General features: G+C 33.0%; 1 protein-coding gene across 1 annotated transcript in view; it reads left to right on the plus strand.

Annotated features, from left to right (window-relative positions):
* The window catches only part of ZMYM2 (zinc finger, MYM-type 2), an 80,856-nt gene that overhangs the window by 4,003 nt on the left and 63,440 nt on the right, over positions 1 to 13,413 (plus strand). Inside the window, exons 2-6 of the mRNA XM_006894123.1 lie at positions 406 to 556; positions 955 to 1,070; positions 3,749 to 3,865; positions 6,598 to 6,748; positions 8,784 to 8,956. Coding sequence (XP_006894185.1) covers positions 406 to 556; positions 955 to 1,070; positions 3,749 to 3,865; positions 6,598 to 6,748; positions 8,784 to 8,956 — 708 coding nt within the window. The remainder of the gene's footprint in view (positions 1 to 405; positions 557 to 954; positions 1,071 to 3,748; positions 3,866 to 6,597; positions 6,749 to 8,783; positions 8,957 to 13,413) is intronic.

The following is a 13,413-nucleotide window of genomic DNA, read 5'->3' on the forward strand; positions in this document are numbered from 1 at the left end:
AAGTTACTCTTCTAATGTACTAGTCATTTGGTTTATATGAATATAAATTATAGTTATGTTTAATTTCTTCTGTCATTTGAAAGAGAAGTGTATCTTTATTATAAAATGAAAACTACACCTTTATTGTCAGTTTTTATTCATTTATACTTAGGCATTTGAAGTTAAACTTATGCAAACAAAATTAATAAAAAATTTCCATTTTTAAAGGAAATTTAACCTGATTAACATTTTTGTTTCATGGTTAATAGTTAATGAATAGTTTGTATCTTTGATGACTTTTGATTCTTTAAACCTTTATAAATGATTTCATTAGATTAATAATTCTGAAGGGACAAAATATATAATAAAAAATAGAATTAGTTTTTTCTTATTTGGTTTGCTTAACTATATTATCTTTTATTTTAGAAATATGGAAAGCTGACTACTTGTACTGGCTGCCGAACACAGTGCAGATTTTTTGATATGACTCAATGTATAGGTCCTAATGGATATATGGAGCCATATTGTTCAACTGCTTGCATGAACAGTCACAAGACAAAATATGCAAAATCACAAAGTAAGTTTAAGATACTTGGCAGTTTAACAGTTAATAAATAACATTGTTTTTTTTGTATAAATATTTTTCTATTTTATATAAATCCCTCTTTGTTTATATATTCATTTTTAGTTTCAATGAATAGTTGGTGTTCTTCCTTAGAAATAATTCCATGCTTATTTTAAAGTTTTCTGTCTGTATGTGTTCTTAGCTAGAATGGGTTATTTTAACTTAGATATAGTTTCATTAGATATAATTTTCCTATATCTGTTTTTTTTAAGTGAAAATAATCATAGTATTACTAATGGTTCGCAGTGTTAATTGAGAAAATGAATTGTTTATGTCAATGGAATTTTGTTTTAAAGTTTATAAAGTATATTTCTTATAAAGAAATTAGATATGTACCTTTTCTCTCCTAGGTTTGGGAATTATTTGCCATTTTTGTAAGCGAAACTCTTTACCTCAATACCAAGCCACAATGCCTGATGGAAAACTGTATAACTTTTGCAATTCCAGCTGTGTGGCAAAATTTCAGGTTTGATATTAATTTTGCATACTTTTCACCAATAAAATATATGTAGAAAATAAAACTAAAATATTCTACATCATTATCTTACATGTTCATTTTTACCTATTGGTTGAGGATCAAATTGGAGGATATGGATTATAATAGAATCTTGAAGGACATGCTTGCACCAGCTTATTCTTTAACATTGATAATAAGATTGTCTTAAAATAGACTTGTCTTTTTACTTTTTATTTAAAATAGACTTTGTAGGGGGGGAATCACTGTTAAGGACCTTTTACTTTTTTTTGTGCCTGATATGTAATTTTTTTTTTAATGTAAGGGAAATTTTTCATATGAATGAAGGACAGATTACCTATATTTAACATAGAGAAGAGATATATACATGATTTTTTCATTTATAACAGATTTTCCATAGGAAATGGATTTAGACTTCTTACAGAAGGCCTCTGGTTTTACACAGAACTAGTATGAGTTAGTTTTAAAGAAATTTCATTTTGGTATAGATAGCAAGTACTTTCTGACATAGTTCCATTGGGATGGACTAGTCAGAGGACATTTAAACATTAGTTATGTTGTTGTCTTATCAGGTCAGCAGCTATTCATAGCTGACCTTTAGTTCCTTTGTTAAGAGGTAGTAAACAGTTTAGTGAAAGGAATTGCACTACCAACCAAAAGGTACATGATTTGAATATGTCAGCTACTCTATAGGAGAAAGATGACCATTCTCCTTCTATACAATTTATAGCTTTTGAAAAGTTGCTGGAGTTTTGACTTGAAGGTAAATAACAACCAATTACATACCAGATGATTATTTTTTTCCCCCTTTAGAGCAGCTAGTAGATTCAACCATATGACTTTGGATTGGCAGTGCCTCCCACCAGAGCTCCTTTAGCATTAGTTAGTGGGTAAAAATTAGTTGCTCTGGGTGTAAATTTCAGGTTGTTACAGTATCAAAGGTTAAAATGTGGATAAAGTCATGGTTCATGAATTAATTCATCCTTGAACTCTTTTGTATGGTTTACCACTTTTAAGCATTTAAGTCAAGGCAGTTTTGAATTCAGCTATGATACTATACTTCTGTTTTAAAAGATGTGGTTTTGGCCATTGATAGATTGTTGTACTGATAAAAATTATTTCAGGCTTGTTTACTTAAAGTAGAAATGATTGGAAACGTTTACTTACTGGAAGAGATGGATATAATGTCTTTGCTTGTCACTTGCCCAATACTGAACTTAAACTTTTATTCCTTTTTTATGTTAATGTCAACTGAATTGTTAAAAAAATGTTTTAAACTAAAAAAATCTTCATTTCTTTTAGTCAAAATCCTCCAGCAGGTTTTCAGAGGCTTTGTAATTAACAGGAGGAGATTACTCAACCCATGAAGCAGCAGGGTTTGAACTGCATGCCTTTAGATTGGCAGTGCAACTCTTTTTTCAATAAGCAACAAGAGCTCCCTTGTTTTAAACTACTTCTTTAATTTAATGGAAACTTGTATTGCTCATTAGTTGATGACTGTTCCTTTTATATTGTCACTAACATGTATGCCCAAATTATTTCTACTCATAATGACCCTATAGAACAGAGTAGACCTGCCACATGGGACATCCCTAATGGGTTGAGATTACCGTAACAGTTTTCTCATATTGTATCTATTAAATTTGACCCACTGACCTTTCGATTAGCAATTAAGAACTGTTTTTACCATTTTAAAATTGCTTTCTTTATACTCTTAATTTGAATACATCCAGATACACTTTTAGCCGTCCTCTTTACTTGTAACTATATGTAAATAAATATTAGAACAAAGCAGTAGATTAAGTTTCTTTATTTTAGTTGTATTCTGTAGCGTATTCTACTTTCTTAGAAATGGATTATTCCTTTACTGCACCTTGGTAATTTTGTTCCTGTTATATACTTTGAGAAGATTAAATGATGTGTGTAATATGGCTTAGAGAAGGATAATTATATAATGATATATTCACTCAGATTAAATCTTAGAAGAAAATGTATAAAGCCCTTGCATGCTTAGTTCCTATTGTATACTCCAAGTAGTTTCTCTTAAAATATGAAATGTAATAAAGTTTAAAAGTGATTTCTAATATAATACCTTTGAATTTAATGAACCTAACTTTTCCATCTAACCAAAGGAAGTGAGCAGTTTTCAAAAGTTGTTTTAGTCTGGTTTCACTGGTAGACTTGGAATTAAAAGGATGCTAAGTATTTGTGTAGAATGAATCACGTAAATAGGGGTGGTTAGTTTACAGGAAAGAACACTTGGAGCTTTGATTTTACTTTTATTCATTTAATTACAAACTTATACAACCAACTACATTGTTGTATTTTTTTATAAAGTGAAAAGTAAAATAGAACTATATTTTACTTTAAAATTTTTTATTTTAATGAAATAATAATTATCCTATAATAAAAAATAAATTTAACTTTAGTTTCATATTTGGAATGTAACATCAATATATTAGCAAAATCTTTTTATACTAGTATAATACTTAAATGAAAAATTCAGAAATGTTGGGTTATTTTTATTTTTTTAGAAGTAACCATATTATGTACTATGTATTTATATAGAAGTCATACTGTTTTCTAGGTAGTAGATATCTGATAACTGTCAGAAAGAAACATCTTAAAATACGTATCAGGCAAAGTCTTTTTTTTGCTCTTTGTTTTAGGCTCTCAGTATGCAGTCATCTCCAAATGGCCAGTTTGTGCCTCCAAGTGACATTCAGTTGAAATGCAATTATTGCAAAAATTCCTTTTGTTCAAAGCCAGAAATCCTGGAATGGGAGGCAAGTTATATTTTGTTACGTATTTTACCTAGAACTGGAATGGAAGTCTAGTAAATAATCATAGCATTTCCATCTTGCAGCCTTTTTCTTCATGAGTAGAGACTTCTTAATATGAAAGGGCACCTAACACATAATATGTTTCTTTTTAGGTCAGGCAAAAAATTTTGATTCATACGATATACTCACTCCTCACTTAGCAGCATAGTTAGATTCCACAGACAAGTCATCATGTAAAAATGGGCAAAAGACCTCATTATTGCATAGCTGCCAAACTGCCTCTTTAGGTTGACAGAGAGTGTCATGGGCAGAATTATTCACACTAGCACTTGCCACTCCTAGACATCTGTTGTTCATGTAAAAAGTAGTTGTCTATTACAGGATTTGTTAATCATTTACCACATTGTTTATGAATTAAAAGATAAGGTTGTGAATCCTAATATTTTCTTTCTTTTTCTTATTACTCTTTACTAGTTTACTTATGTATTTGCTTTATCTTTTTTTCCACTAGAAATAACTTTCCTGATCATTAATTTAAGTTTCATTAACAGAATAGTAATAATAACTGGATATGTGAAGAAGACACACATAGCTGCTCTTGTGAGCACTGTTCACTTTTCACTAGGCCTTCTTTTTATGGTACATAAGATTTAATACTAACAAATAGGCAGCTATTGAACCAAAATTTTTGTATTAATAATTGTTTGCTAGTCACTCAGTTTGAAGAAAATGGTGGTACTAGAACTTAATTACATGATTACTTTGTAAAGAAATTTTATTATTCCATCCAGAAAGTCCCTGGAAAACGTTTTAATTTATTCTGTTTGATGCTTACTTTGGAGCATTTAAGCCACTCATTCTTTGATGCTTTTGTTTACAACCTAATGATGATTCTTAGTAACCAATATCTTTAAATAGCAGCAGGAAGAATCTCAAGGCTCAATAAGGGAGAAGAAAAGACTTGAGAAATTCAGAAAAGAAATTCATAAGTAAGCACATGGAATAGTAGTCTGTAGGAAATTATTACCCTATATATCTGAATTTTTATAATACTAAGTGAAAATGAAGTCCTTAATCACCACCTCCATGTCAGTACTACTCTACTTTGGTGCTTTTTTTGGTTTATTCTTTTATTTACATAGAAATTAAGTGTCAGAAGCAGTTAAAACCCATTATCTTTCTAAATCAGAGGACTTCTTTCTGTACTCTCACCCTTGATTAGAAGTGGTCATTGTTGTTTTTATTGTTTGATTTGCTTTCTAGACTCTTATCTCCCTTGGTCTTCATTAATTATTGGTAGTTGTTTGTTAGATGATTTAGACCTATAACTTCTATAAAATCTACAAAAACTTTTCAATCTTTAGCTTTTATAATCACAACCTAAAAACTTGTTGCCGTGGAGTCAGAACTGACTCATATTCCCCTCCAAAAGGTTTTTAAAGATTCTAAATCACACAGGAGTAGTTTGCCCATCTTTCTCTAGCAGAGGCACAGGCACAGGCACTAGTGGATTCATACCTGTAGGGAGTGACAGGCTTTGGCGTAGCAGCAGAGTTCTCCATGGACTTGGCCACAAAGCTCAGCCTCCATAATTGGGATGATGGGGAGCACCTGGATGGGAGAATTCCATATGTGAAAGTTTTAACTTGTTTATAACTGATTGGCTGAGTGATTTGAAATGTGGCTCTGGCTTTTGTGGATTTTTGAAACTATAACTAAAAACTACTGACTATTCCTTGCAAGAGAAGTTTAACAACACACTGTGTGATCGTGGCAAATGGTTTCCATTTCCATCCAAAGTTCTGTTACTTTTAGGTTACGATAGGAATTTAACTGTACCTAATTGACTAAATTGTTGTTATGTGCCATCGAGTCGCCTGTGACTCAAAGCGACCCTATGTACAGCAGCCCTAAACCCTGCTCTACTCTGTCCTCTCTGTACCAATCTTATTTTCTCTGACGCACCTATCCCCATTACCCCAGTCACTGAATTGATCCAGCTCATCAAGGGTCTTCCTCTCCTGTGCTGCCCCTCCACCCTCCCAAGCATGATTTCTCTCTCCAAGGACTGGTCCCTCCTTGCAACATGTCCAAAATATGTCAAATGAAGCTTCAGAATTCTTGACTCCAAGGAGCAGCCTGGCTTCACCCTCCTTCTCTAGAAGAACTTGTTTGTTCTCTTAGCACTTATGGTATATTCAGTACTCTTCTCCAGCATCACAGCTCAAAGGCATCAGTTCTCCTATCATCACTAGTTATTGTCCAGCTCTCTGATGCCTAATTGACTAGACTCAACAAAAAATGTTTTTTTCTAAACCACGTGAAATATTTTGAAGTGTTTCTTTTGAGTGAAATGTTACTTGAAATTCTTATTTCTGTATCTTGTCTATGCTGCGTTTTCTATTTTCTTCACAGTTCTCCATTTGTTAATAACATCAGACTGCCATTTTGGTTTTGTGATAACTAGCATTTTTTATGAAACGCTTATGGCAGTGTGAATAATAGTGACTTGTGTAGTAATGTCTAATTTTAGCAATTTAAGTGTGAATTATAGAAAATGTATCTCTTAGCGTCATCAGATTAAATAGGTAAATGTATTCAACATTAATGTAATTGTGTCTTGCTTATTCCTTTTCTTGGTTCCCATTTAGCTATTCATAAATATTACTTACTTTGCTGTTTTGTTCTTGAAACACTTGTCATATTACTTACCAAGGTTCCCATTGTGCATTTAGAACAAAGTGCATCAATTCTGCAGCAAAACTTGCTCAGATGACTATAAGAAGTTGCACTGCATTGTAACGTACTGTGAATACTGCCAAGAGGAGAAGACACTTCATGAAACAGTAAATTTCTCTGGTGTTAAGAGACCTTTCTGTAGTGAAGGCAAGTGTGTATATGCAGTGTATTAATTACTCTTATTACTATTTCATGTTATTTTTCCTCAAAATATTGAAAATACATGTTTTTAGATTAACTGCATGGTTTTATTATGGCTAAAAAACCCCGAGTTTGTTTTTCTTTTGGTTTCCTTTGTTATTTTAGATATATTTATGAACTTAATCCTAAAGTTGTTATTCTCAAAACCATTTTTCAGTTGCAACAAAATTTTGAGAATAAAAGAATTATTATACCATATGACTCTTAATGTACAGATAAATTGTGATCTGAAAGTTGCTTTTTCATTCCATATAATTCACTTTGTATATATTCTCTGTCCATCTTACTGTCTAGTCTATAAAATTTTTTTCTTTACTATACCAGTGGGAGAAAAATATGTGCCCTCTTACAGTGGGAAAATAACTTTAGGGTTTTTTTCTGTTTGGAATGGCAGAAAAATAGTGTTTGTAGTTTCTTTCCCCTATATATTAAAAAAATTCCTTTCCTCCCATCTTTAGTTCTGCTACTATGGTACCAAGCATCAGATTATAGAAGTGAACTTTAGTTTTCAGTCTGTTTGTCAGGAATCAGATTTTTAGCAGTAGAAGTTGAGCTAGTGTTCCTGTTCTTCCTTAGCCTTCGCGTTCTTTTCCTAGTCTGGCTTTAATTGGCTATTCTTTCATTGCATACACTGAACTCCTCACTTTTCTCACCGCTACTTTAATTTTCTTTTTCTGATGAACTTTTTCTATGGAATTAAGTTGGGGTCAAGGTGAAGGTCAGAAAATCTCATGTTAGCTATGAGAAAAAACTTTGAAATCCAATAATTATCAACTACTGCCTCCATTCATACATTTGATCTTTGTGATAAATTGTTAATATAATAAGGTGCTGATTATAAAGCAAAGCATCCCTGTTAATCTATGTATGGTTGGTCTGATTTTTAAATTTTAACATAGCAAAGATCTTATATCATTTCAATTATATGTAGTTTGTAAAAATTCATAGAAAATTACAGACAATTCCACAATTTTCTTTTCATTTGGAAAGACTCATAAATTTACATCAACCATGAGTGAAGAAAAAGAATTATCTGTTTTTTCTGTTAAATTATATATATTATGCTTTACCACCAGTTCTTTACTGAGATCTGTCAGAAATCATATAGTTAGGATGTTCAAATTTAGTTAAGGATCTTCTTCATCCTTAACTAAACAGGATAGTACATAAATGATTGCCAGATAAAATATATAGAAAAAATAGTAGTTTATGTTCACAGATTGAAAAGATTTAAAACTAGATTGATGGAACAATTTAAAATTTACAAGAAGGTAAAATAAATATTTTGTGATAATTTATAAAAAAAACCACAAAGAAATAGAGTAAGAAAAAATAATGTCTTTTAACTAATCAATAAACTAGTTTAATTTCCTCAATAAAATTTTATGTAGGATGGCAGGGAGAGATAAGGCAAGAAATTTTGGGTACTGCAAATGGTTAATTCACTCAGTTGCTAACTGATAGGTTGGAGTTTGAAGTCCACTAAGGGGTACCTCAGAAGATAGGCCTATCAATTTGAAAAATCAGCTACTGAGAATCCTTGATAGAGCAAAAAACTCATTGACATATATGGAGTCACCAGGAGTTGGAATTGATTAAATGGCAACTGGTTTTATCTGTCATTTTACTCAGTACCTCTAAGTAGTCTGTGTTGTTTAATTTCTCTAAAATTGTGATTCGTGATATGTTTACTTATAATTTTTTTTTTTTTAAATTTAGGTTGTTTATTTTTCATTTCAATGAACATCTACAGAGATTTTGGGATTCCATTCATTCATTGTTGTACCCTTCTCCCCGCACAAACCCCTCCCCCCTCCCCCCCCATTTGCTCCTCTCCTTGAGTTTACTTATAATTTTTAAGCAAGATCCTATATGCAGATTTTAGGGGACTTCTAATTTTGTAAATGATTTGTAAGATATGTCTCAACTGAAAAAACAAGTTCTAGTATGTTGTTTTAATATTTAAACTTATATATTTCAGGTTGCAAACTATTGTATAAGCAGGATTTTGCAAGACGTTTAGGATTGAGATGTGTTACGTGCAACTATTGCTCCCAGCTCTGTAAGAAGGGAGCAACAAAAGAACTTGATGGTGTTGTGAGAGATTTCTGCAGTGAAGAATGCTGTAAAAAATTTCAGGATTGGTACTATAAGGCAAGTAATGTGAATTTTTTTTTAACCCATCCTTATAGTTCTAAATACATTAGTTAATATTTATTTTAAAAATGTACACATCAAGCCTAACCCTAATTATACTACATATTATTTTGCCATTTCAGTTTGTCATTTATTACCTAAAGTAACAATTTAATTTATTTAAACTTTACCAATTACCACAGAGTAGGATGTATCAATCTGTATTTTAAAAGAATGTACTATATAAAAATGGATTATATAGGACGCCTAATGGATCCTCTGAGGTGGATTGATTCAGTGACTGGGGTAATCGGGATGGGTGTGTTGAGATTGGCACAGGGTAGAGCAGGGTTTAGGGCTGTTATACATAGGGTCTCTATGAGTCGCAAGCGACACGATGATACATAACAACAATAAAGAGACAAGAAAAATAATCAATTTTGAAAATGGAGCCATGGATTGTATCTTATTCAGATCAGCTTTTTAAATTCCTCATAAAATGTCCATTTCATTAGTTACTTTCTAGATAAGAAAATAGGTATAAATTTGGACTTTTGAATCCTACCGAAACAAGAATGAGTAATTCTTCCAGTAACATAACATAACATAACGTAACATAATAGAATATTAGTTATTGTTGTAATGTGTTGGCAAGTCACCTGTGACTCATAATGACCTTATGCACAGTTAATTCTGAGATCTGTCCTATTCTGAGCCAATTACTGTCTCTGACACACTTGCCTCTATCACCCAGTCACTCCAAAGTATGTAAGACAGACCTTCAAAATCCTGCCTACATAGAGCAACTTGGTTTGACTCTCTCCACAACAGACTTGTTTCTTCAGTTGGCAGTCCTTGTTATGTTCAGTACTCCTAGTCAGCGCAACTCAAAGGCATCAGTTCTTCTGTCATCCTTTTTCATTGTCCAGCTCTCTGATGTATAGCGAGTAATTGTGAAGAGTATGGCCTAGGTAGGCACACCTTAGTCTCTGGACTGACATCATTGTATGTCTGCACTCTGGAGAGGTGCCTGAGAGCAGACTTACTCAGTCCGGTTTGTCTTTATTTCCTGGCTGCTGGTTCCAAGAGTTTTCATTGTAGACCTGAGCAAGCTGAAATTTTTGACAAACTCATTCTCTTCTACATCTATTTTGGTGCTGCCAGTTGGCCCAGAATCTTTGTTTTCTTGATGTTGAGCTTCAGTCCATATTGAAGACAGCATTCCTTTACTTTCTACAGAAGATGCCTCAGTTTCAGTGAGCAAGGTTGTGTCATCTGCATAATGCAAGTTGTTGATGAGTCTTCCTCCCATTCTGATGCCACAGTCCACCTCCTAAAGACCAGTTTTCCAAATGATCTATTCCCACATATGGGTTGAAATGGTATGGAGATACACGACCCATTCTTGATGTATTCTTTTTTCCTGATTTTGAATCATGCCGTTTTCTTGGTCTATTCTGGCAACTGCTTTCTGGTCTAAGTATAGGTTTTGCGTAAGCATAATCAAGTGTTCTGGGATTCCCATTCCCTTTACAGTTAGCCACAATTTGTTGTGATCCACACAGTCAAAAAGCTTTGTGTACTCAACTAAACACAGATAAGACATTCTTCAGGTACTCTGCTTTCAGCCAAGATTCATCTGACCTTGGCAGTGATGTCCCTAATGTCATGACCTCTTCTAAACCCAGCCCGTAATTCTGATAGCACTCTCTTGATGTTTGATACATTTCTGGATAATCTTTAGCAAGATTTGGCTTTTGTGTGATTTAAGTGGGATTGATTGATAATTTCCATACTCTGTCAGATCACCCTTTTTTTGGAATGGGAATAAACATGGATCTTGTCCAGTTAGCTGGCCAGGTGTCTGATCTCAATTTCTTGTGCCATTTCTGAACACATCCAAGGCAGCATGTGTTTGCTGAAATATGTCAGTTGGTATTTCATCAGTTTCTCGGGCCTTTTTTTTTGCCAGTTTCTTCAGAGCAGATTGAACATCCTCTTTCATCACCATTCACTCTTGTTCATTGGCTGATACTTCTTGTGAGCCAATTCTTGATAACAGTGACTTTGTATACTCCTTTCATCTTCTTTTGATGTATCCTGGATCATTCAGTATTCTGCCCATAGCATTGTTAAGTATTGCAGCTCTTCCTTCAGCTTAAGAAATGCTGAGTGAGTTTATCTCTTTTGATTTTCCACTCCAGCTCTTTCCACATTTCATTATAATACTTTGCTTTGTCTTGCTGAGCTGCCCTTTGAAATAATTCTGTTCCGTTCCTTAATGTTCTGATTTCTTCCCTTTGCTTTGGTTTCTCAGCACTCTAGTGAAATATTCAGGCTCTTCTGACATCCATTTCCATCTATTTTTCCTCCTCTGACTTTGTAATGATCTTTGTATTCATTATGGGTGATGTTCTTGATGTCCACCCACAGCGCTTCTGGTCATCTTTCATTAATGTCTAAAGACTCAAACCTGTTCTTGAGATGGTTTTTTAAATTTAAGTGGAATAGACTCAAGGTCAAATTTTGGTTCTTGTGGATTTGATTTTGTTTCAGTTTGAACTTGATATAAACATTTGACGGTCTGTTCCACATTCAGTACCTGGCCTACTTTTCACAGCTGATAATGAGCTGGTCCAGCGATTCGTCCCCCACCCAGCCCCTCGATATAATCAGTCTGATTCCTGTAAAGACCTTCAAGTGAGCTCCATTTGTATAGCAGCTGTCTTGTGTTTCTTATGAAAGGTATTTTCAATGAGTAAATCATTGATGGTGCAAAACTCTATCATTCTATCTCCAGCCTCATTTCTGTCACCAACACCATGTTTTCCAACTACTGATCTTTCTTCTCTGTTCCCAACTTTTGCATTCCATTCACTCAAAATTATTAATGCATCTTGGTTGCACATTCAATTTCCAACTGCAAAAGTTGGTAGAAATCTTCTGTTGCCTTCTTTTTTGCTCCAGTTGTTGGTTCATATATTTGAATCATAGTGGTATTAAAGGTCTTCCTTGTATGCGTATGGTTATTAACTTGTCTCTTACATTATGTTTCAGAATGGATCTAGAAATGGTCTTTTTGACTAAGAGTGTGACCACCTTTTTCTTCATCATTTCCATTTCCAGTATAGTAGATTGTATGATTATCTGATTGAAAGTGTTCCAAACTGATCTATTTCAGTTCATCATTTCCCAGTATGTCAATATTTACGTGTTCCATTTATTCTTTAAAAATGCCCAGTTTTCATATGTATCACATTCAACATTCCAATCACAAATGTCCCTTCCAGCTGTGTGCCTTTGTGTTTCCCAGTATGAGGCTTCAGCCCCTAGGGCTATATCTGCTAGTCTAATCTAAGTGTGCTCTATTGTACATAGGAGTTTCAAAGACCTGTTAACAAAGATGATCACCCTGATACTAAAACTTCATTTTGAATGTAGTTCTAAAGCATATGAAGGACAAATAATCGATTAATATTCAACTGGAAAAGAATAGAGGTTTTTAACTTAGTTCTTGAATGTCTACAGCTCAGCAAAGTGACTTTTTTAAAAAAAACAAACAAAAATAATAGAGTTGAAATATTCCATTCTAGAGCTACGCAGAGGAATATAACTTGGAGTTGTCAGAGATAAAATATTGAGGCTAAGAGGTTGGTAAACTTTCATAGAATTTTTATTTTCTTCTTGCTTCTGACTGGTTTAAACCTTAAAATTTAGATTCCAATTTTAGAAAGACAGAGACTAGGATATTTATGTTTTAAAATCCACATCTTTTAGTTTAAACTATAATTTTGTTCCAACAATTTGTTTCTTTATTTTAGAGAGTAACTGTTTGAGAAATCACTCAGAATATGTTATTTTGTTAGCTTTAAATAATCAATTTTAGTGTATGACATTTTAATTTTGAAAACTTGTTTTATATATTTTAAAAACAGCAGTGAGTCAGTTACCACAAATTGGGAAATCCATCTTATTACTAGTTTTTCATTCTCCCCCTATTGTTTATCTTCCTGTAGAAATATTTGTTTCAAATGAAAAGAATGATTTTCTGCTTATTAGTTCATTGTACAAGTGTATGTGTGATTGTGAATTTGGAAATTGGTAATGTGTAAGTAATGTTTTATCTTGGATGATTTTTATTTATAACATACTGAATGTACTTCCTGTTTACCTTTTTGTTTACAAAGAATACTTCTCACTTATAATTAAAGTAGATCAATCTGTTCCCCTTTTCTTTTGAAAGAAAAGCATAAAAGTGCCCCATGGCCAAAAAAAACTTTATTCTAGGTGTTATTTGTCAATTTTGTTACTTGTTTTAAAGGATAATTGTTAATTTTTGTTCTCTATGATGCAGTGTTCAATGATGAGTTAAGGGAACAATTGTTGTTGTTGTTGTTATGTGCCGTCGAGTCGCCTGCGATTCATAGCGACCCTATGTACAACAGCCCTAAACTCCGCTCTGTCCTGTGCCAATT

This window comes from Elephantulus edwardii, unplaced genomic scaffold (genome assembly GCF_000299155.1).
Source record: "Elephantulus edwardii isolate Elephantulus edwardi_28Jun2011 unplaced genomic scaffold, EleEdw1.0 scaffold00135, whole genome shotgun sequence".
Classification (NCBI taxonomy): Eukaryota; Metazoa; Chordata; class Mammalia; order Macroscelidea; family Macroscelididae; genus Elephantulus; species Elephantulus edwardii.